This window comes from Megalobrama amblycephala, linkage group LG20 (assembly GCF_018812025.1).
Source record: "Megalobrama amblycephala isolate DHTTF-2021 linkage group LG20, ASM1881202v1, whole genome shotgun sequence".
Taxonomy (NCBI): Eukaryota; Metazoa; Chordata; class Actinopteri; order Cypriniformes; family Xenocyprididae; genus Megalobrama; species Megalobrama amblycephala.
Genome location: NC_063063.1, coordinates 34449304 through 34474477, shown reverse-complemented (window position 1 = coordinate 34474477; position 25174 = coordinate 34449304). Strand labels below are relative to the sequence as shown.

Sequence of the window (25174 nt, the reverse complement as noted above, 5' to 3'; positions counted from 1 at the left end):
GTCTTATCAATTTGGAGACGCACCTGTCAATGTCCCAAGTGGAAGCCCAGATACCTTACTTTCACGCGCCCAATCGCACACTTCTTCGGGTTGGTCGTGAGCCCGGCCCCCCTCAGCGACGTTTCAGGACGGCCCTCAAATGCTGCATATGCTGCTGCCTGTCGTTACTGAAGATAATAATATCATCCAGATAGGCAGCAGCATATGCACCATGGGGCCGCAAAATTTTTGTCCATGAGACGCTGAAAGGTGGCCGGTGCCCCAAACAGCCCGAACGGAAGTGTAACAAATTGGTGTAATCCGAACGGCGTCGTGAAAGCTGTCTTTTCTTTAGATAATGGTGACAAGGGGATCTGCCAATATCCCTTTGTTAAGTCCAATGTCGAATAAAAGCGAGCCGTACCGAGCCGGTCAAGCAGTCCGTCAACCCGTGGCATTAGATATGCATCGAATTTCGACACAGCGTTCACCTTCCGGTAATCCACACAGAACCGTACTGAGCCGTCCGTTTTGGGAACCAAAACTATCGGCTCGCCCAATTACTGCTGGATTCTTCTATTACCCTCATTTCAAGCATTGCTCCTAATTCTGCCTGTACCACCTTTTTCTTATGTTCAGGCAATCTATATGGCCGGCTGCGAATCACCACGCCCGGCTCGGTCTCGATGTGGTGCTGAATGAGGCCTGTACGGCCCGGTAGGGGAAAAAACACGTCAGCAAACTCTGCTTGTAACTTAGACAAATCAGTGAGCTGGGAGGGCGAGAGGTGATCTCCCCCTGGGGCCAGAGCGAGGGATTGTTTTTTTATATTCGCCTCCGGCCCAAGATCATCCTCTCCGCTAATCACCATTGCCAGCATCACTGATTCTGCCTCATTCCACTTTTTCAGGAGATTGAGGTAGTAAATTTGACGTGCTCCCCTCCTATCAGATCGTATTACCTCATAATTGAGCTCACCAACCTGCGGTGTGACCTCGAATGGTCCTTGCCACTTTGCGAGTAATTTTGAACTTGAAGTGGGGAGCAATACAAGCACTTTATCTCCCGGTGAAAATTTTCATAAATTAGTTCCCCTGTTATACAGCCGGCTCTGTCTGTCCTGGGCTTGTAACAAATTCTCCATGAATAGCCACCCCAAAGTGTGGAGTTTTGTTCTCAAGTCCAGCACATACTGAATTTCATTTTTAGATTGAGATGGTCCGTCCTCCCAAGTCTCTCTTAGGACATCCAATAAGGACATCCGGGGCTGGCGTCCAAAAAGAAGCTCGAAGGGGGAAAACCCAGTGGAGGCTTGCGGGACTTCTCGCACAGCAAACAACAGGGGTTCTAACCATTTATCCCAATTTTTGGCGTCTTCCTGAACGAATTTACAAATCATGGATTTAAGCGTGCGATTAAAACGTTCGACCAGCCCGTCCGTTTGTGGGTGAAAGACGCTGGTACGAATCGATTTAATGCCCAATAATTCGTAAAGTTTGCGTAATGTGCGTGACATAAACGCCGTGCCTTGATCAGTGAGGATTTCTTTCAGAATCCCCACTCAGGAGATTAGACTAAACAGTGCGTCCGCAACACTCTTAGCGGAAATGTTGCAGAGAGTCACTGCTTCGGGGTATCGCGTTGCATAATCCACAATGACTAATGCAAAGCGATGCCCTCTTTCTGATCGCTCTAATGGCCCAATGAGGTCCATAACGATTCTCTCGAAGGGGACCTGCATTAATGGGAGGGGGCGCAAAGGCACTTTTGAAGCGGTCGGTGGATTCACCAACTGACATTCACGACAAGACGTGCACCACCTGCACACATTCTTGTGGATGCCTGGCCAAAGGAATCGGGTCATGAGGCAATTTAGTGTTGCCGTTTGTCCTAAATGTCCAGCCATTGGATTAGAATGAGCCGCTTGGAAAAGCATTTCCCTGCTGCTCTTTAGAACTAACAACTGGGTTGTATCTTCCTTTGTCTGAGTGTCTTGGGTCACTCGATACAACCTATCTTTTATGATCGCAAAATATGGATAAGTAACGGACGTCCAGGCTGGAGAGACTGACCGTCGATGGTGCTGACCCTTTCAAAGGCATGTTTTAGTGTTGCGTCCTGAGACTGCTCCAGGGGAAAGTCATCGCGTTCCAAAAGAATAAGTCTCCCGATTCCGCTCTGTTCACCTGAGGCTGTACTCATTGGTCCCTAGTCAGTCTCTCCCACCTGCACTCGCGCATGCTTATCCAGCGTCTTTTTTCAAGAGGCATCCGAGCACAAACATCCCAATAATTTATTAAACGCTGGCCAATACGTTCCCAGAATTATCGGATGCCGGAGGTGCGGGTTAACTGCCACCTCAACATTATGCTTTTGCCCCCTGAATTTAATAACAATTGGCACTATAGGATATTCAACCACATCCCCGTGCACACACCGCACCCTAACCATGCGGCTTGTATCCAATGCCCTGGATGAAATCAGGCTTTGATGAACCGAGGTTTGGTTACATCCTGAGTCCACCAAAGCCTGATAAGTACCCCCCTTGATACTCACAGGTATTTGGTACCAGCCAGCCTGACCAGGGGCAACCTGCGGGTCGTCCGGGACCTGGATCATCGTCCCGAACTGCATGACCGGACACCTGTCCACGAAATGGTCCGGGTCCCCGCAACGCCAAAAAGCCGGCCCAGACCTGCCTGCCGCTCTTGTGGCAGAGAGTGGATTAAATGGTTGGCGCGGAGAGAGGGGAGAAGCAGGAGCGGGGTCCGGCCCGGCAGCATTCAGTCCCACCCCCCTGGGCGGGGCTCTCAGTCCGGAAAACTGTCCTGGGCCGGGCAGACGAGACCTGGGGAGAGGGACAGGTCTAGAGAGAGAGGAGGACGGGGAAAGAGAGGGAGAGAGAGAGATAGATGGCAGGGGTTCGCTGACCCCTGGGCACGCCACCATGTGGTCCTCCGCAAGTTGGATGGCTGAGTTCAGCGACGTGGGACAGTGGCACCAGGAGGACCAGGAGACCAGGAGGTTCTGTACAGGAAGCTGCTGCGCTGCCACCTGCGACTCACCCGATAGCAAAGGGGTGAGCTGCACTGGCCACTAATCCCGGGGCCATCCAGAAACTTCGGCAGACTTTTCAAACAAGTCCAGGAAGGCCTCCAGACCATCCTGCGGGCCCATTTTCTTCAGTGGCAGATTGGTGGTGGGCGCAGCGAGCTGTCCGGTGGTCTCCGTACGAACCTCCCGGTCAATCCAGTTCCGGACCCTCTCGCGGTCTTCCTGCTAGACTTGTAGAATGGCCTGGAAGCGGCGGTCTTGATGCGTAGGTCCAGCAGGGCTTGGTGTTGGTCTTGGTGCAAGACCACGAGGGATGAAATAATGTCCACAAACGGCGTGGCAGAGGTCGATTGCATGGCGGCAGCTCCCTTCTTCCTTCCCGGGTTTCGGCACCAGTGTAGCAATGTTCAAAGTTCTTAGGGAAGGAAGAGGACAGGGTCGGCTTTGACTGCTGACTGAGCTTTATTTCAGATATTAAATTTCCAACAAAAAGTCTGTGCAAATGCACAACAATAAAATAATCTCCACAGTAATGACTTCACTTCAGCAACAGGTGTCTCGGCAGTCCAGCGTTCTCAGTCAGCAGTCCCTCTCTCTCTCACACACTCCTGCTTCTCCTGGCGTTTTCTCCTGTCTCCGCGCCAATTACTGGAATGAGAAACAGGTGTTCGTAATTTACATTTAACCCTCTCACTCACCATGCGTCTCCCGACTCTCTCTCCCGCTGCAGACTTCGCTGAACCACGCCCCCCTCGCCACAGCCATTTTCAGTGATCCTTAGTTTTTATTTCTAATATCAACTTCCACATTTTCTCAAAAATCTTTTGTAAAACATCATTGCTGAGTTTTCAGTCTTTCCCATAGTGATGGATGAGGAATTTGGCCTATATGTCACATCATCAGATAAACAAGAGTGAGCGATCCCTTAGTACAATAATTGCAGTAGTCCAGTCTTGTTGAAAGAAATGCATGAATAACACATGAATAAGTCCACACTTAGACCAGTCCACAACCAGAGGTCATCATCATCCCACTACTAATAGCAGCCAGATTCCTCTCACATTACATAAATAAACATGAGCCTTACAAATTACTGTGAAATTTAAATGTCAAATCTTTTGTATTTATTTATTTTTGTTCATTCTCACAGCAGCACCAGAAATATTCTACCCTTTCGGCTCTTCAGGAGACACAAGAAATGCTGCTGCTGATGATGGAAGCTCCTCTAAAATTCAGCTGTTGAGGCCATTTCTGTTCTTTGGCCGCACGTACCAGCAGATTTATGTAAGAATTTGATTCCATCTTAATTCTGTGTCTAAATGTGAGTGGTGAATGTTTTATAAGCTCATCTGTGATCAGTAAAACCTGTGGCTGTTATTTTGAAAGTATTTCTCATGTTTCAGGTGAATAATAATGGACACATCACATTCAACCAGCCTTCATCACAATTTGTTCCCTACTCTTTTCCTGCTAATGGAAGCCAAGATATAATTGCTGGTCTCTGGACTGACCTTAATAACGGTGCAAGAGGTGTGATTTCATATAATCAGTACACTAATGGAAGTGTTCTCGCACGTGCCACTCTGGATATAAACAATAATTTCCCAAATCTGACCTTCAACGCTTCTTGGGTCTTTGTTGCAACTTGGGATAAAGTCGCTTACATTTCCATGTTTAGAGCAGTAAGTTTGATATACTTCTGAATTCAATTCCATTCAAAATCAAAATACTTTGTTGGCATGAATACAATACAAAGTGTTACAATACACAGAAAATAATGAATTAAATCATTAATAATAGCAACAAGGTCACAATAATGGTCATACAAGAGCAATAATGGAAAATGAACATTAAATGATTATCCTTTTTGCCAATCTTTGCAGGAAACATCGTTTCAAGTGGTTTTAATTTCAGGCAGTAATTTTTCATTTATTCTGATGAATTTTGGTGACACTTCTGTAACAGGGCTTCCAGTGGAGGTAAAAGCAACTTATCTGTATCCGAACAAAATATTACTATTCAATACTACATAAGTGTATGTATGTATGTACTGTTAACATATATAATTAGCATATTTTACATATTTTATCCAGGCTGGATATGACACTGTAAACTCCATACACTACTTTGTGATTCCTGGATCAGTCAATGGGAGCTCCATTCCAAACCTCAAGAACTCCAGTAATGTCAATGTTGCAGGCCGTTGGGCCTTCAGGGTGGATGGTGGACACAAAGGTAAAAGATTTATCTTTTTAGAAATAGATAAAAACAATACAGTTTTGCTTTACAAGCCATTTTTTTCTGATAAATGTCATATAACTCGGTGCAATGTTCTGAATGAAAAACATTCAAAATACTTTATAGTTATCGTGCTTGGTGTGTACGGCCTTAAGATTTTTACTCTGGGATTTTTGTAATGATAACATTATTTTTGTTTAATGTCAGTATCAAAACTAATTTTAGTTAGTTCATTTTTATAGCACAATAGATGAGATGTGTCTCCTCATGGGATGGCTGCTGTACTTACACATCCCACCCTTTTCTCATGATCTTCAGCCATTAACTTCTCTGGATTTTGTTTGAAAATGATTGCTGTTGATTTAAAATTGTTCCTAATACCAGAAGCCTCAAGTGAGTCAATCCCATCAGCGTCTACAACAACAGAGACAATCACAGAAGAATCCATTACTCCACCAATCACATCCACTGGTAAAGTATTGTCTTGCTTTGTTTATAGACTCTTACAGTATATCTCCGGAAAATAAATCACATTAGACAGAAGTAAAAAAGCTCAGAATGATTATTTCCTTGATAGTGGAATCGGCCATTGTAGCAAAGTACAAAGTTCTGAGGGAAGGAAGAGGACAGGGTCGGCTTTGACTGCTGACTGAGTTTTATTTCAGATATTAAATCTCCAACAAAAAGTCTGTGCAAATGCACAACAACAAAATAATCTCCAAAGTAATGGCTTCACTCCAGCAACAGGTGTCTCGGCAGTCCAGCGTTCTCAGTCAGCAGTCCATCTCTCTCTCACACACTCCTGCTTCTCCTGGCGTTTTATCCTGTCTCCGCGCCAATTACTGGAATGAGAAACAGGTGTTCGTGATTTACATTTAACCCTCTCACTCACCATGCGTCTCCCGACTCTCTCTCCCGCTGCAGACTTTGCTGAACCACGCCCCCCTCGCCACAGCCATTTTCAGTGATCTTTAGTTTTTATTTGTAATATGAACTTCCACATTTTCTCAAAAATCTTTTGTAAAACATCATTGCTGAGTTTTCAGTCTTTCCCATAGTGATGGATGAGGAATTTGGCCTATGTGTCACATCATCAGATAAACAAGAGTGAGCGATCCCTTAGTACAATAAATTGCAGTAGTCCAGTCTTGTTGACACACTTAGACCAGTCCACAACCAGAGGTCATCATCATCCCACTACTAATAGCAGCCACATTACATAAATAAACATGAGCCTTACAAATTACTGTGAAATTTAAATGTCAAATCTTTTGTATTTTTTTTGTTCATTCTCACAGCAGCACCAGAAATATTCTACCCTTTCGGCTCTTCAGGAGACACAAGAAATGCTGCTGCTGATGATGGAAGCTCCTCTAAAATTCAGCTGTTGAGGCCATTTCTGTTCTTTGGCCGCACGTACCAACAGATTTATGTAAGAATTTGATTCCATCTTAATTCTGTGTCTAAATGTGAGTGGTGAATGTTTTATAAGCTCATCTGTGATCAGTAAAACCTGTGGCTGTTATTTTGACAGTATTTCTCATGTTTCAGGTGAATAATAATGGACATCTCACATTCAACCAGTCTTCATCACAGTTTATTCCCTACTCTTTTCCTGCTAATGGAAGCCAAGATATAATTGCTGGTCTCTGGACCGACCTTGACAACCGTGCAAGAGGTGTGATTTCATATCATCAGTACACTAATGGAAGTGTTCTCACACGTGCCACTCAGGATATAAACAATCATTTCCCAAATCTGACCTTCAACGCTTCTTGGGTCTTTGTTGCAACTTGGGATAAAGTCCCTTACATTTCCATGTTTAGAGCAGTGAGTTTGATATACTTCTGACTTCAATTCCATTCAAAATCAAAATACTTTGTTGTCATGAATACAATACAAAGTGACAGAAAATAATGAATTAAAACATGAATAATAGCAACAAGATCAAAATAATGGTCATACAAATAAGAGCAATAATGAAAACACTAAATGATTATCCTTTTTGCCAATCTTTGCAGGAAACATCGTTTCAAGTGATTTTAATTTCAGGCAGTAATTTTTCATTTATTCTGATGAATTATGGTGACACTTCTGTAACAGGGCTTCCAGTGGAGGTAAAAGCAACTTATCTGTATCCGAACAAAATGTTACTATTCAATACTATATAAGTGTATGTATGTATGTACTGTTAACATATATAATTAGCATATTTTACATATTTTATCCAGGCTGGATATGATACTGTAAACTCCATACACTACTTTGTGATTCCTGGATCAGTCAATGGGAACTCCATTCCAAACCTCAAGAACTCCAGTAATGTCAATGTTGCAGGCCGTTGGGCCTTCAGGGTGGATGGTGGACACAAAGGTATAAGATTTACCTTTTTAGAAATAGATTAAAAAAAATACAGTTTTGCTTTACAAGCCATTTTTTCTGATAAATGTCATATAACTCGGTGCAATGTTCTGAATGAAAAACAATCAAAATACTTTTTAGTTATCGTGCTTGGTGTGTACAGCCTTAAGATTTTTACTCCGGGATTTTTGTAATGATAACATTATTTTTGTTTAATGTCAGTATCAAAACTAATTTTAGTTAGTTCATTTTTATAGCACAATAGATGAGATGTGTCTCCTCATGGGATGGCTGCTGTACTTACACATCCCACCCTTTGCTCATGATCTTCAGCCATTAACTTCTCTGGATTTTGTTTGAAAATGATTGCTGTTTATATAAAATTGTTCCTAATACCAGAAGCCTCAAGTGAGTCAATCCCATTAGCGTCTACAACAACAGAGACAATCACAGAAGAATCCATTAGTTCACCAATCACATCCACTGGTAAAGTATTGTCTTGCTTTGTTTATAGTCTCTTACAGTATATCTCCAGAAAATAAATCACAGTAGACAGAAGTAAAAAAGCTCAGAATGATTATTTCCTTGATAGTGGAATCGGCCATTGTAGCAAAGTTCAAAGTTCTTAGGGAAGGAAGAGGACAGGGTTGCCTTTGACTGCTGACTGAGCTTTATTTCAGATATTAAATCTCCAACAAAAAGTCTGTGCAAATGCACAACAACAAAATAACCTCCACAGTAATGGCTTCACTCCAGCAACAGGTGTCTCGGCAGTCCAGCGTTCTCAGTCAGCAGTCCCTCTCTCTCTCACACACTCCTGCTTCTCCTGGCATTTTATCCTGTCTCCGCGCCAATTACTGGAATGAGAAACAGGTGTTCATGATTTACATTTAATCCACTCACTCACCATGCATCTCCCGACTCTCTCTCCCGCTGCAGACTTCACTGAACCACGCCCCCCATACCACATACCCCCACTGCCCGACTCAGGCCGGGGAGCCATCCGCGCGTTGGTATCCTTCATGCGGTAGAGTGGCTCCACCGCATGAAGGATACCAATGCGCGGATCACCCGTTGGTATCTACCTTTACAGCCTTTTAAGTTCAAGGTGGTCCACAGGCCAGGTGTTCAGCTGGCTGCAGAGGAGCGTGGTCCGAACAGAGGGTGAATTCCGGTCCCAGGAGATAATAGCGGAGGGTGAGCTCTCTTAGAGAGCTTGCGGCTAATGTACAGCACCGGCCGTTCCTCCCCCTCTATCTCCTGGGACAGGACAGCACCCAGCCCCCTGTCCGATGCATCAGTCTGCAACACAAAGGGGAGAGAAAAATCAGGAGAGTGAAGCAATGGCCTGCCACTTAGAGCAGCCTTCACCTGGGTAAAGGTCTGCTGGCATAGCTCTGTCCACTGGACCGTATCTGGTTCCTCCTTTTTAGTCAGATCAGTCAAGGGGCTGGTGAGGTCCGAATAATTAGGCACAAACATGAACCGTGTCATGAAAGCTGTCTTTTCTTTAGATAATGGCGACAAGGGGATCTGCCAATATCCCCTTGTTAAGTCCAATGTCAAATAAAAGCGAACTGAGCCGGTCAAGCAGTTCATCAACCCGTGGCATTGGATATGCGTCGAATTTCGACACAGCGTTCACCTTGCTGTAATCCACACAGAACCGTTCTGAGCCGTCCGTTTTGGGAACCAAAACTATCGGGCTCGCCCAGTTACTGCTGGATTCTTCTATTACCCCCATTTCAAGCATTGCTCCTAATTCTGCCTGTACCACCTTTTTCTTATGTTCAGTCAATCTATATGGCCGGCTGCGAATCACCACGCCCGGCTCTGTCTCGATGTGGTGCTGAATGAGGTCTGTACGGCCCGGTAGGGAGAAAACACGTCAGCAAACTCTGCTTGTAACTTAGTCAAATCAGTGAGCTGGGAGGGCGAGAGGTGATCTCCCCCTGGGGCCAGAGCAAGGGATTGTTTTTTTTATATTCGCCTCCGGCCCGAGATCATCCTCTCCGCTAATCACCATCGCCAGCATCACTGATTCTGCCTCATTCCACTTTTTCAGGAGATTGAGGTGGTAAATTTGATGTGCTCCCCTCCTATCAGATCGAATTACCTCATAATCGAGCTCACTAACCTGCCTTTGACCTCGAATGGTCCTTGCCACTTTGCGAGTAATTTTGAACTTGAAGTGGGGAGCAATACAAGCACTTTATCTCCCGGTGAAAATTTTCGTAAATTAGTTCCCCGCCCCAAAATTAAATTAGATAGCCGCCCCAAAGTGTGGAGTTTTGTTCTCAAGTCCAGCACATACTGAATTTCATTTTTAGATTGAGATGGTCCATCCTACCAAGTCTCTCTTAGGACATCCAGTACCCCACGGGGCTGGCGTCCAAAAAGAAGCTTGAAGGGGGAAAACCCCGTGGAGGCTTGCGGGACTTCTCGCACAGTGAACAACAGGGGTTCTAACCATTTATCCCAATTTTTGGCGTCTTTATGAATCATGGATTTAAGCGTGCGATTAAAACGTTCGACCAGCCCGTCCGTTTGTGGGTGAAAGATGCTGGTACGAATCGATTTAATGCCCAATAATTCGTAAAGTTTGCGTAATGTGCGTGACATAAACGCCGTGCCTTGATCAGTGAGGATTTCTTTCGGAATCCCCACTCGGGAGATTAGACTAAACAGTGCATCCGCAACACTCTTAGCGGAAATGTTGCAGAGAGCCACTGCTTTGGTGTATCGCGTTGCATAATCCACAATGACTAATGCAAAGCGATGCCCTCTCGCTGATCGCTCTAATGGCCCGATGAGGTCCATACCCGGGGCGGGACACGAGGAGGGCCGGGCGGACGAGACCTGGGGAGAGGGACAGGTCTAAATAGAGAGGAGGACAGGGAAAGAGAAGGAGAAAGAGAGATAGATGACAGGGGTTCGCCGACCCCTGGGCACGCCACCATGTGGTCCTCCGCAAGTTGGATGGCCGAGTCCAGCGACGTGGGACAGTAGCACTGGACCCACTCGGCTGTTCTCCTCGGAGGCCGAGTGATAAACTGTTCCAGTACCACCCGATCGATGACTTGCTCCACGTCGCCTCCCTCAGCCAGTAGCCATTTGCGGCACGAGTCCCGGAGCTGTTGGGCCATCACGAAGGGCCGGCCGGACTCACCTAATTCCAAGGAGCGGAAGCGTTGTCGGTGCTGTTCTGGGGTCCGGCCGACCCACTGAAGGATGTACAGGAAGCTGCTGCGCTGCCACCTGCGACTCACCCGATAGCAACGGGATGAGCCGCATGGGCCACTGATCCCGGGGCCACCCTGAAACTTCGGCAGACTTTTCAAACAAGTCCAGGAAGGCTTCCGGGTCATCCTGCGGGCCCATTTTGTTCAGTGGCAGATGGGTGGTGGGCGCAGCGAGCTGTCCGGTGGTCTCCGTACGAACCTCCCGGTCAATCCAGCTCCGGACCCTCTCGCGGTCTTCCTGCTGGACTTGTAGAATGGCCTGGAAGCGGCGCTCTTGATCAGTGCGTAGGTCCAGCAGGGCTTGGTGTTGGTCTTGGTGCAAGACCGCGAGGGATAAAATAATGTCCGCACCAGTGTAGCAAAGTACAAAGTTCTAAGGGAAGGAAGAGGACAGGGTCGGCTTTGACTGCTGACTGAGCTTTATTTCAGATATTAAATCTCCAACAAAAAGTCTGTGCAAATGCACAACAACAAAATAACCTCCACAGTAATGGCTTCACTCCAGTAACAGGTGTCTCGGCAGTCCAGCGTTCTCAGTCAGCAGTCCCTCTCTCTCTCACACACTCCTGTCTTCTCCTGGCGTTTTATCCTGTCTCCGCGCCAATTACTGGAATGAGAAACAGGTGTTCATGATTTACATTTAACCCACTCACTCACCATGCGTCTCCCGACTCTCTCTCCCGCTGCAGACTTCGTTGAACGACGCCCCCCTCGCCACAGCCATTTTCAGTGATCTTTAGTTTTTATTTCTAATATCAACTTCCACATTTTCTCAAAAATCTTTTGTAAAACATCATTGCTGAGTTTTCAGTCTTTCCCATAGTGATGGATGAGGAATTTGGCCTATGTGTCACGTCATCAGATAAACAAGAGTGAGCGATCCCTTAGTACAATAAATTGCAGTAATCCAGTCTTGTTGAAAGAAATGCACGAATAACGCATGAATAAGTCCACACTTAGACCAGTCCACAACCAGAGGTCATCATCATCCCACTACTAATAGCAGCCAGATTCCTCTCACATTACATAAATAAACATGAGCCTTACAAATTACTGTGAAATTTAAATGTCAAATCTTTTGTATTTTTTTTATATTTTTATATTTTTTGTTCATTCTCACAGCAGCACCAGAAATATTCTACCCTTTCGGCTCATCAGGAGACACAAGAAATGCTGCTGCTGATGATGGAAGCTCCTCTAAAATTCAGCTTTTGAGGCCATTTCTGTTCTTTGGCCGCACGTACCAGCAGATTTATGTAAGAATTTGATTCCATCTTAATTCTGTGTCTAAATGTGATGTGTCTAAAGTCATCTGTGATTAGTAAAACCTGTGGCTGTTATTTTGACAGTATTTCTCATGTTTCAGGTGAATAATAATGGACACATCACATTCAACCAGCCTTCATCACAGTTTATTCCCTACTCTTTTCCTGCTAATGGAAGCCAAGATATAATTGCTGGTCTCTGGACCGACCTTAATAACGGTGCAAGAGGTGTGATTTCATATAATCAGTACACTAATGGAAGTGTTCTCACACGTGCCACTCAGGATATAAACAATCATTTCCCAAATCTGACCTTCAACGCTTCTTGGGTCTTTGTTGCAACTTGGGATAAAGTCCCTTACTTTTCCATGTATAGAGCAGTAAGTTTGATATACTTCTGAATTCAATTCCATTCAAAATCAAAATACTTTGTTGGCATGAATACATTAATACACAAAGAAAGTGACAGAAAATAATTAATTAAAACATTAACAATAGCAACAAGATCAAAATAATGGTCATACAAATAAGAGCAATAGATAAAAAATAAAGAAAAATGAACACTAAATGATTATCCTTTTTTTCCAATCTTTGCAGGAAACATCATTTCAAGTGGTTTTAATTTCAGGCAGTAATTTTTCATTTATTCTGATGAATTATGGTGACACTTCTGTAACAGGAGTTATGGTTGAGGTAAAAGCAACTTATCTGTATCCGAACAAAATGTTACTATTCAATACTTTATAAGTGTATGTATTTATGTATGTACTGTTAACATATATAATTAGCATATTTTACATATTTTATCCAGGCTGGATATGACACTGTAAACTCCATACACTACTTTGTGATTCCTGGATCAGTCAATGGGAGCTCCATTCCAAACCTCAAGAACTCCAGTAATGTCAATGTTGCAGGCCGTTGGGCCTTCAGGGTGGATGGTGGACATAAAGGTATAAGATTTATATTTTTAGAAATAGATAAAAACAATACAGTTTTGCTTTACAAGCCATTTTTTTCTGATAAATGTCATATAACTCGGTGCAATGTTCTGAATGAAAAACATTCAAAATACTTTATAGTTATCGTGCTTGGTGTGTACGGCCTTAAGATTTTTACTCTGGGATTTTTGTAATGATAACATTATTTTTGTTTAATGTCAGTATCAAAACTAATTTTAGTTAGTTCATTTATATAGCACAATAGATGAGATGTGTCTCCTCATGGGATGGCTGCTGTACTTACACATCCCACCCTTTGCTCATGATCTTCAGCCATTAACTTCTCTGGATTTTGTTTGAAAATGATTGCTGTTGATATAAAATTGTTCCTAATACCAGAAGCCTCAAGTGAGTCAATCCCATCAGCCTCTACAACAACAGAGACAATCACAGAAGAATCCATTACTCCACCAATCACATCCACTGGTAAAGTGTTGTCTTGCTTTGTTTATAGACTCTTACAGTATATCTCCGGAAAATAAATCACATTAGACAGAAGAAAAAAAGCTCAGAATAATTATTTCCTTAATAGTGGAATAGGCCATTTTCAGTGATCTTTAGTTTTTATTTCTAATATCAACTTCCACATTTTCCCAAAAAACTTTTTTTAAACATCATTGCTGAGTTTTCAGTCTTTTCCATAGTGATGGATGAGGAATTTGGCCTATGTGTCACATCATCAGATAAACAAGAGTGAGCGATCCCTTAGTACAATGAATTGCAGTAGTCCAGTCTTGTTGAAAGAAATGCATGAATAACGTATGAATAAGTCCACACTTAGACCAGTCCACAACCAGAGGTCATCATCATCCCACTACTAATAGCAGCCAGATTCCTCTCACATTACATAAATAAACATGAGCCTTACAAATTACTGTGAAATTTAAATGTCAAATCTTTTGTATTGTTTTTGTTCATTCTCACAGCAGCACCAGAAATATTCTACCCTTTCGGCTCTTCAGGAGACACAAGAAATGCTGCTGCTGATGATGGAAGCTCCTCTAAAATTCAGCTGTTGAGGCCATTTCTGTTCTTTGGCCGCACATACCAGCAGATTTATGTAAGAATTTGATTCCATCTTAATTCTGTGTCTAAATGTGACTGGTGGATGTTTTATAAGCTCATCTGTGATCAGTAAAACCTGTGGCTGTTATTCTGACAATATTTCTCATGTTTCAGGTGAATAATAATGGACATCTCACATTCAACCAGTCTTCATCACAGTTTATTCCCTACTCTTTTCCTGCTAATGGAAGCCAAGATATAATTGCTGGTCTCTGGACCGACCTTAATAACGGTGCAAGAGGTGTGATTTCATATCATCAGTACACTAATGGAAGTGTTCTCACACGTGCCACTCTGGATATAAACAATCATTTCCCAAATCTGACCTTCAACGCTTCTTGGGTCTTTGTTGCAACTTGGGATAAAGTCCCTTACTTTTCCATGTATAGAGCAGTGAGTTTGATATACTTCTGACTTCAATTCCATTCAAAATCAAAATACTTTGTTGGCATGAATACAATACAAAGTGACAGAAAATAATGAATTAAAACATGAATAATAGCAAAAAGATCAAAATAATGGTCAAAAAATAATGAAAAATGAACACTAAATGATTATCCTTTTTTTCCAATCTTTGCAGGAAACATCATTTCAAGTGGTTTTAATTTCAGGCAATAATTTTTCATTTATTCTGATGAATTATGGTGACACTTCTGTAACAGGAGTTATGGTTGAGGTAAAAGCAACTTATCCGAACAAAATGTTACCTTTCTGTTCTATGAAAATGTTCAATAATATATAAGTGTATGTATTTATATATGTACTGTTAACATATATAATTAGCATATTTTACATATTTTATCCAGGCTGGTTATGACACTGTAAACTCCCTACACTACTTTGTGATTCCTGGATCAGTCAATGGGAGCTCCTTTCCAAACCTCAAGAACTCCAGTAATGTCAATGTTGCAGGCCGTTGGGCCTTCAGGGTGGATGGTGGACACAAAGGTAAAAGATTTATCTTTCTAGAAATAGATAAAAACAATAAGGTTTTGTTTTACAAGCCAATTTTCTGATACATTTATATAACTCTGTGCAATGGTTTGAATGATTATTATGCATATGTTTAAACGTCATTCAACAAATATTTTATGTGTGTGGCTTTCAGTGCTTATCTATCAGCTTTAATTTTATCTTTTGCAGTGATGGCACCCTTTGAAAATATTCAATAATTTGTGGCACCCTACACTAGTGTTGTCATGATACTGGAATTTCTAACTTTCTAAGTAAATTGATTTGAAAGTAGGATGTTAATTGATTGAGTGTTTCATTAAGTTTACATATACATTACATTTATGCATTTAGCTGATGCTGTTCTCCAAAGCGACTTCAAATAGTGGAACAAAAGCAGTTTGTGTTGTATTTCATCTATCTGTGCTTCCCCTTCTAGTTGATAGAAACCCCTGTTCTGAGCTCAGCTGCTCTGAGGATGAAAGATGTGGGATGAAAAATGGTGTTTATGGCTGTTTATGTAAAAAGGACAATCACAGACCACAACCACATTCTGACTCTTTTGGTTGGTATCATTCCAGAACATAATGTGAAATGATTTTTTTTTTTTTTTCAGTCATAAATTATCTTTATTTTTTTCCCTCTCAGATTTCTCAGAATCCTGTGAAAGCAGCTCTGGCTCCATGTCTGTGTCTCGCTGTCAGCTCTTTGAGGCTGGTTTTCCAGCTGATGTCTTACACCTCAATGATCCCAGCTGCAAAGGAACGGTCCGGAATGGCAGAGTGGAATTCCATTTTGATAATGATGAACACATCTGTGGTACAAATCTTGTGGTAAGTTTATTCTATCAGGCAATACAAATAATTAGATGGTATATTTGAATAGATTATACAGAGTTTGATTTAACCACTTGGGGAATCTTTCTTTTCTGAGACTTTGAGAAGTCTGTATGGAGGTCTGTAAAGGTACTGAAGAATCTGTAACAACCAAGTGAGGGGCCCAAACAGACCTCCCTAAAGACTCTGAGAGATTCAGCAGGGAAAGATACACTAATCCATGCCACAAAAGAGTTTGGAAGTTTTGCCCGCATTCTCCACCATTAATGTCACCCACCATTATGTCTCTTGACTGAGGCAAATTTTGTCTTAGTTTCTAATTTTGCTTTAACAAAAATACATTTAAAATACCTTCAATTAAATTTAGACTTAATTACAAAAATGTTATATTTGTTGTCCACAGGCTAACAGCACCCACTTCATCTATAATAACTTTATTCTGGGGACACCGAGGTCAGAAGGTCTCATCATCAGCAGAGAGAAAATTCTGAAGCTTTCTTTCAGCTGTGTTTATCCTCAAACAGAAACACTTTCTATGAATGTGGAAATCAACTCACTGGAGAGGTGGGAATCTTTTAAGCAGGAAAAACTACTGTACAGTATAAAAATGAGTAAATATATGTGAATATACTCCAAGAATACTGTATATATGCTATGCTCTTAATATCTGTGTTTCTGAATATAAATTGAGATATAATATAAAAAAATCAATTTTTTATAAATGGATCTTGAACATTTCATCAGCATTGTGCAAAAGATCCTCCCCGCTGGTGAAGGCAGATATCGGGTCCGGATGATTCCATATCAGGATGATGAGTTTACCCGGCCCTTCACTGGTGTAGTGGATGCAGAGCTCGACCAGGAGATGCATGTGGAAGTTCGTGTTGAGGGGGTCGACAGCCGCCAGTTTGCCCTGGTGATGGACACGTGTTGGGCTACACCTGTGAATGATCCTGATTACAGCCTCCGCTGGGATCTCATCGTTTCAGAGTAAAGCATTGTTTGTTTTTCTATTCTTTAAAGCTTAGCCTTAACTCAATGTAGCACTTTTACTGAATAAATTATAATCATATCACTTTTAGGATTGCCATAGATAGTTTGTCTTTCAGTATTTTAGAATTAAAGCACAAGATTCCATTTTTGAACATGGAATGCCAATGTGTATTGACTGTTTCAAATGAGAGAATTTGTCATTCTTGATATTGTCAGGTGTCCCAATCCCAATGATGACACACTGAAGCTGCTCCAGAATGGCATTTCGACATCCAGCCGTTTCTCATTTGGGATGTTTATCTTCACTGCAGAATCCACTAAGCTTTACCTGCACTGTGCTGTTCACCTTTGCCTTCTGTCAAGCAATCGCTGCTCAATGGTCAGTTTTCAGTACCTCTCATAATAGTACTGAATTATGTTTTTGTATAATTTATTGTAATGGAGATTCTCATCACACTGCAGTTAAAGTAACATCCATTTAAATGTATAAAATGATAGTTTAAGCTACAATATATTCTTTTGGCCATCTAGCATTTGAAGCATAAAAAAGTTACTAGTGTTGGTTATGGTTAAGGTCCCAATAAACTCTCAGCAAAGTTCTTTTTCGGGGTAAAAGAAGTTGGAAATACCTTTTGCATGGATATACTGTTAACGAACATCCTCCACCCACACTGCTGAGAAAGGTGTTTAGCTGAACATTATGACCAGTCACAGGTAACATCGTTGATCATCTCCTTACAAGGCCACATATTGAGGTCTGGGTAGATTAGATGCTAAGCAAACAATGGTTTGCTGGTAATCAACTTGTTGGATGCAGGAAAATGGGCACTCCTACAATTGGCATGCAAGCGTCAGAACTGGACCTTAAAGCAGTAAAATTAGTTAGCCGATGAGTTCTGTTTTCTTTTACAAAATGTTGATAATTAACCCAGAAGGAAATATGATTGCATTGTAAATGGGACATTTGCAAGCAGTGACCACATACTTGGCACTCACGTAAATGTGCACAAAAGTTTTATTTAACTAAATCACGAACACATACTCACACATACATGGGTAAAATGGAAGTTAAAGTGAATTAAGTGTCAGTTAACTACCTGAACATAAACATCAGTTTCTAAATTTAAAGCATCTTGGCAACAAGAGATCTAAAGCTTATACTAAACCTCTGTTTAGTTAGTTAAATGTACGGTACTTGTAATGCCTTAGCCATTGAACAATCGTCCATCCAATGAAGTCTTGATGATGTAGGGTCTGCACAGTCTCAAGGATGAGCAGGTCCCACCATAAACTGTGTTTAAGCCTCAATTCACGGAACTTTGGTTTGTAAATCTTACATCGATTCCGGCCCGGCAGACACTAATGGATCACGAGACTCTTTTTATGACTGTTTCGATAAGTCCCCTAACCTCTCCTCCGCGACTTCAAAGGGGGTGCAACACCACGGATCGGGTTCTAGGGACCAGGTCCAAATTCCAAACGGTCATAAAAGGAAAATACACGCACACACCCACAGACACACACACACACACACACACGGCTCCCCTACATAGAGACTGTATGCACAAACATTATACCTACAAATATGAATGTATCGGCCATTGTAGTGCTCGCTGCATGTATGTGTTACTAGTGTAGAATTGTAGAATTGACTGTAGTAGGTTAGTTTTCATGTGAAACTGTAGTAATAGAGTGTAAAGGGTATCTTCTTTATATGACGAGAGACACCTGTCGAGTTTGATTTCTCCGTAAAGCTGTGAATCCGAGCTATTCACTGATGTACGTTACATTTCTGTCAAATGCATCGTTCAATGTTTAATAACACTATGAAGAAAATGCATTGATTCAACATACCATAAATTTATTCGGGAGACAGGACAAAGGAATGTGGAAACCCGCCAAATTGCAACGCTAGCATTGGAGGACGTTATCAAGAAGGCGTTCTGGTCTGTTGTCTTTAAAACACCATGACACGCGTCTTTTGGTGGCACAAGTTTTCTGCACGAGTTCCTGCCGTCAAGACGGACTCTCTTCTTTATTTTCCGGTCATATTACAACAGTTAAACCTTCGTTTGAAACTTCGCCGAAACAACCTCCGGAAGAAGAAGCAACTATCAAACCGAGCGCTCCGAAACTCCAAGCACCCTGACTAACCCATGCAAGTATAACGTTTTTACGATTTTAAATACTGAGTTTCCTTGCTGGCTCTCAAAGGTGAACTGTTGCAATTTGACCTGCTTTGATCATCTCTTTCGTTTCTGCCTCTCCTTCTACTTTGTATGTATTTGTATTTACTTGTGTCCATTTAGCCGTATAACCTGTGTATTACCCGTTTCGTATATTAAACTCATTATATCCATGCTTTTTGTTCACTTGCTCATTTTAGCAACAACCGAGTCACTTTAACGTTCTGATTCTAATATCCTTGCTCTATATTTGGAGGCTATGATAGAAAGTTAGTCTCCCGGCCCGAGAATAACATTTCTGTCGTGATAATCTGTGGATAATTTTCCGTTTCGGTGGACGAACTGATAGTTTTCCACATAATTATTAAACCAGAACTAATCATATATGTGATTGATTATAATTTGTTGTAGTTAATTCACCATATATGTTTAATTCCCCGTTGGGTCGATATATGAACGTCATAAAGCTTTCTGAATTATGATATTCATATTTCATCCATAAATTGATTAATAACTGTACATCGCTACAATGAAAAGTCTTGATATTTTAATAGTTCGATGGTGGTGAAGAATGACGAACTTTAGCGATGTCAGTCTGACTCTCTTGTTGTCGGAGAGTTCTCTTTCCTGGGTGGAAAGTTACTACATGGCTTGTTGTAACTTTGAGGTCCAGCTGACGTGGGGAAGTCCCACTGTGTCGCAGTCAGACCAAATGGTTCTACTCTTTTCTACAGAAACAACTCAAGGAAGCATCGGGATATAGTGGCTTTTAAATTCTGCAGAGGTCACACCTCTGAATGTTACGATCCTATCGGACTTATGATAGCAACCTGAGTCGTAACAAAGCACTGTTCGCCAGAGGAGAACTGGCCCCCTGACTAAGCCTGGTTTCTCCCAAGGTTTTTTTCTCCATTTTAACACCTATTTGCCAATTGTTTGCCACCTGATGTCACCTGTTGGAGATTGGGTTCTTTGCCACTGTCGCCTTTGGCTTGCTTAGTTGGGGACACTTGACTTTTGATATTCAACAGTGCTTTGATCTGCCTGCATTGACATTATTATACATTAATCTACATTTTAAAAAGCGCTATATAAATAAAGGTGACTTGACTTGACTCTCCAGTTTGGCTTGACCAATGAAAAGGGTATAATTTCAACAGGGAAAAGTTCCTTTGTTTGAAAGTTGACTCATTTAAGTGGGCTTGTGGTTTTGTGTCCATTTATACTCTGATTAATATAACAGGCATGCACATTATGACGAGGTGATGTACTCCAATGTGTAGGAAATGAAATGAGTATCATTTTGACATGAAACATGATACCAATAAGGTTACATTATCTAATAATTCTATCATAAGGCATGCATAAAACAGTATATAATACAAAAGGGCAATGTACATGAATTTGCACACAATGTCCTGGGGATATGCATGTTCATTCATAGAAATAATGCCCTGTGGGACAAGCTGGTAGAGGGAGTGTGACGCTCTGGGCAATGTTCTGTTGGGGAAACCCTGGGTCCACCCTGCCACACTGCCAACAAGTTTGATCCATGGCAGCTCCACCCCACAAACTGCAGGACTTAAAGGATCTACTGCTAAAGTGTTGGTGCCAGACACATTCAGGGTTCTTGTAGAGTCCATGCCTTGCTGGGTTGGCAGCATGCGGATGACCAACAGCATATTAGGCAGGTGGTCATAATGTTTTGGCTCATCAGTGTATGTGCTGCACGCTTTCCTCTCAATAACAAAATAAATGAACAACAAAAATAACAGCGGTGAGAAAACAGCAGTTATGAAAGCATCTGATCATAGTGATGTGGACTTGTTTGCATGAGCTCTGTAATTCACCACTCCAGTGAAGTCACATCATGTTCATTTATATAATCACGTTATACAATAGATTGAATTACAACTAGGGATGTCCCGATCACGTTTTTTTGCCCTCGAGTCCGAGTCCGAGTCATTTGATTTTGAGTATCTACCGATACCGAGTCCCGATCCGATACTTCTATAATACATGAAAAAGAATAAAGAAGAGCGAAAAAAACAGATCCAGGAACAGTGCTTTTCAGGTTTTTCAGGTATCTAACAGTAGTTCCCTTTCAGTCAGTCACGTTCGACGTACGTCAGTAGTGACCGACGAATTGGGATATCGCTAGAGAGCCCTATCAGCTTCGAGTGAACTAAAACAAGCCAATGGAATTGGCGTGCGATATTTGCATAATGCGCACCGCCTCTGACAGGTGTATATAAATAGGAAGCAGATGCAATCGCACTCTGTCTTTCGCTTCGGAGCCAACCTGTGTGTTCCTGCTATTAGACTGAGAGTGACTTTTCAAGCCTTTGAAGAGCTTTCGTTCTACAGTGCTGGTATTATGGCACCGTACAGCGAGGCTGCGAGCTTCCAGAGTGAGCTTTCCGAGCTGTTATTCAGCTCTCAACTGCTGTTTTCACAGCATTATTTGCCCCGTTTGGTTTGCGATTTGGGCCGGTTCCTCTGTGTATGTGACTCAGGGAGTGAAAGCTGTTCCTGCAGTCACATCGCGGCTGTTCCCTGTGTGCTTCGGCACAAAGAACAAAAGCTTCTAAAAGAGCTTCACAGACAGACACTGCGTCTTTTTCAAGACGTCATTCTGTCTGTGCGTTTCTGGAGGCGGTCGTTTCCTATCCTCACTGACGGCCACAATCACTTTCTCTCATGTCTGCTTAGCGTGCTGAGACTGTGTTTGTGGGTGGTTCATATTCTCTTATGAGAATATGCCCACGTCGGCGCGTTGTTTGTCTCGCCTTTCTCGTAAGGGTTTGAGCGCTCAGCGCGCCGTGTGCCGTCGAGCTGCCGGCTGACAGCGCGCGTTGCCATGGCGACCCTGCGCGCTGTCTGGCGCTCTAGATGCACGGTCGAGACTCGAGTGCCTTTAATGAGGTGGAGTCCCCTCACTTATTCCCCGATCTAGTTTATTTTTCTGAATCAGAGAAATACTACTTTGGTTAATAAGCCTGGGTGACCAGAGGATCACAGTGGGGCATTACCCGCCGAGCCATTCTCCGTGGGCCCCCCACTCCTCTAGTGCATCGCAAACATGTTGTGACTTTGTTCGTGGGTGGTTCATGTTTAGTTCAACATAGCCACGTCGGCGCCCAGTGCGCCGTGTGTCGTCCAGTTGGACGGCCACGTTCACGGTCCAACATGGCTGGTAGCCTCTGCATGGATTGCTGGTCCTTCTCATGGGGGACCTAGCGTCTTAGTCAGGGCTCCAGCAGAGGATCAGACGTCGACTGCTACATTGGAGAGAGTATTGTTGAGTTCTGAACGTGAAGATGAGGCTGAGTGTCCCACGGTTGTGATGTGCTCATGCTGAATCAGATTCAGACTTGACAACCATACTTTCCCGGGCCCCTGGGGGCGTGGTGCGACGCATACTCGCCTTGCCCCGCCCCCTGTCTTTAGCCCAGACGTGCATGGAAAAACTTGGCGGTTTGTAGCCTTTTTTGGTGTCAAATATGAAACGCCAAAGGGGTCATAATCTGCATTACAAGTTTTTTTCTCTCTCACTACCCTCTGGGGTGGGGTGGCAGTGCTACGATCACACCACCTCTGCCCTGCATGGGTCTTGGTCACCGGCAAGTCCGTGGTAGGCCAAAGCACTCATTGCATCTGGGTAGTTCTGAGTCGGGGTTGAGCTACGCATGGTGCAAGTCATAGCGCAGGCCCCTGGCCAGACAATGCCCACCGTGGTGGTCCAGAAACACCCCTGGCTAGTCTTGTTGGGATGTGTCGTCGTCAAAGTACGCTTTCTCGATGCACTCATCTCACAAGCTGGCCTAAAACCCAGCCCGCTTAGCCCGCAGTCAACCCAGTTGGCTAGCGGGAAGCGGTCCTGGAGATATGGCGACCTGGCGACCTGGAGCTGAGGTAAACAGTTCTTTCTCCCCGGAGGAGGGCTGGGGGGAGAATTCTGGTCTGTTCCGCCGCTGGCTCTCCGGAGTCCAGCGGTACCCACGGATAGAACTGTTGTCTGATCCTCCAGGTCCCGAGAGGGTGTGGCTGGCAGTGTGCGGGTCCCTGCCTTGCCACTCTCAGCCCCCTCTCACTTACAGGTTCCAGTGTGATGGTTCAGGCCGCACCCCATGTGCCGTCTCCCATTCACACTGCTACCTCGCAGAGTCTGACCACACTCTGGGCCGCAACCATGCTGTCCGAGTCGAGTCCCCGTACTCTGCTTGTGGCTGTCAGCGTGCGAGGCCCCACCTTGCCACGCGCGGCCCCCTCTCACATCGCCAGCAGGTGCCAGTGTGATGGTGCAGGCCGCACCCCGTGTGCCGTCTCCCATACACACTGCTACCTTGCAGAGTCTGATCACACTCCGGGCCGCTACCATGCCGTCCGAGTCGGGTCCCCGTACTCTGCTTCGCTGCCCCACCCCCGGTACGTCTGTGGTGCGTTTGGTCCCGCTGACTCAGTGTCTGGAAGCCTGGATAGCGCTCCCCAGCCCGTCCCGCTGGCTCATTCGCACTATCAGACTCGGCTATGCGATTCAGTTCGCCCGGCGTCCCCCGGTTTTCAGGGGTGTCCACTTCACTTAGGTGTCGTTGGACAGTTCACCTGTTCTCCGGGCGGAGATTGCTGTCCTCCTGGCGAAGGATGCAATCGAGCCGGTCCCTCCAGCCGATATGAAGTCAGGGTTCTATGGCCCTTACTTCATTGTACCAAAGAGGGTGGTGGGCTACGGCCAATCCTGGATCTGCGCATTTTGAACCGGTATCTTCACAGGATGCCGTTCAAGATGCTCACGCAGAAGCGCATTTTCGAATGCGTCCGTCCCCAGGATTGGTTTGCAGCGATCGACCTGAAGGACGCATACTTTCATGTCTCGATTCTTCCTCGACACAGACCCTTCCTGCGGTTTGCGTTCGAGGGTCGGGCATGTCAGTACAAAGTCCTACCCTTCGGGCTGGCCCTGTCACCCCGCATCTTCACGAAGGTTGCGGAGGCGGCCATTGTTCCCCTCAGGAACAAGGCGTTCGTATTTTCAACTATCTCGACGACTGGTTGATCCTGGCCAGCTCGCGAGAGCAGTTGTGCGAACACAGGGACATGGTTTTAGCTCACCTCAGTCGGTTGGGTCTTCGGGTCAACTGGGACAAGAGCAAACTCGCCCCTGGGCAGAGGATCTCTTATCTCGGTCTCGAGCTAGACTCGGTCACACGGACTGCGCGTCTCACCGAGGCGCGCGTCCAGTCAGTGTTGAACTGCCTGAGCTCGCTCAAGCGCAGGACAGCGGCCCCACTGAAAGACTTCAGAGGCTCCTGGGGCATATGGCATCTGCAGCCACGGTCTTGCCGCTCGGATTGCTCCATATGAGGCCGCTTCAACACTGGCTCCGCGGCCGGGTCCCGAGATGGGCGTGGCAGCGCGGCACGCTCCGTATCCCCGTGACACCGAGCTGCCGTCGCACCCTCATCCGGTGGTCGGACCCTTCGTTCCTGCGGGCAGGAATGCCCCTCGATCAAGTGTCCAGGCACGCTGTGGTCCACACAGATGCCTCTGCCACCGGATGGGGGGCCATGTACAATGGGCATGCAGTGTCGGGTCTTTGGACGGGGCCTCAACTGCATTGGCATATCAATTGCCTGGAGTTGCTAGCAGTACGTCTTGCACTGGGCCGCTTCAAGGAGCTGCTGTCAGACAAGCACGCACTGGTCCGCTCGGACATCACTGCGGCCGTTGCGTACATCAACCATCAGGTGGTCTACGCTTCCGTCGCATGTTGCAACTCGCCCGCCATCTCTTGTTATGGAGTCAGAAGCATCTGAGGTTGCTTCGTGCCATTCATGTCCCAGGTGTGCTCAACCATGCAGCTGACGAGCTCTCACGGCAGCCTCCACTTGCGGATGAGTGGCGACTCCATCCCCAGGCGGTCCAGCTGATCTGGCAGCTTTCGGCGAGGCCCAGATAGATCTGTTCGCCTCCCCAGGAACTGCCCACTGCCAGTGGTTCTAT

The 25174-nt window shown here is 44.3% G+C and overlaps 1 protein-coding gene across 4 annotated transcripts in view; it reads left to right on the top strand.

Moving 5' to 3' along the window:
• LOC125255412 overlaps positions 1–25174 on the top strand; it is a 54235-nt gene that overhangs the window by 8945 nt on the left and 20116 nt on the right. For 2 of the 4 annotated variants that reach the window (XM_048170630.1, XM_048170633.1), the window contains 23 exons: positions 4184–4317; positions 4437–4715; positions 4917–5012; positions 5127–5268; positions 5656–5742; positions 6570–6703; positions 6823–7101; positions 7293–7388; positions 7503–7644; positions 8032–8118; positions 11997–12130; positions 12241–12519; positions 12737–12832; positions 12951–13092; positions 13480–13566; positions 14067–14200; positions 14320–14598; positions 14786–14881; positions 15012–15153; positions 15596–15721; positions 15805–15989; positions 16396–16556; positions 16737–16982. In XM_048170630.1, coding sequence (XP_048026587.1) covers positions 4184–4317; positions 4437–4715; positions 4917–5012; positions 5127–5268; positions 5656–5742; positions 6570–6703; positions 6823–7101; positions 7293–7388; positions 7503–7644; positions 8032–8118; positions 11997–12130; positions 12241–12519; positions 12737–12832; positions 12951–13092; positions 13480–13566; positions 14067–14200; positions 14320–14598; positions 14786–14881; positions 15012–15153; positions 15596–15721; positions 15805–15989; positions 16396–16556; positions 16737–16982 — 3583 coding nt within the window. Of the gene's footprint in view, positions 1–4183; positions 4318–4436; positions 4716–4916; positions 5013–5126; positions 5269–5655; positions 5743–6569; positions 6704–6822; positions 7102–7292; positions 7389–7502; positions 7645–8031; positions 8119–11996; positions 12131–12240; positions 12520–12736; positions 12833–12950; positions 13093–13479; positions 13567–14066; positions 14201–14319; positions 14599–14785; positions 14882–15011; positions 15154–15595; positions 15722–15804; positions 15990–16395; positions 16557–16736; positions 16983–17201; positions 17365–25174 lie in introns of all 4 variants that reach the window. The other 2 variants (XM_048170631.1, XM_048170632.1) reach the window with 2 other exon arrangements.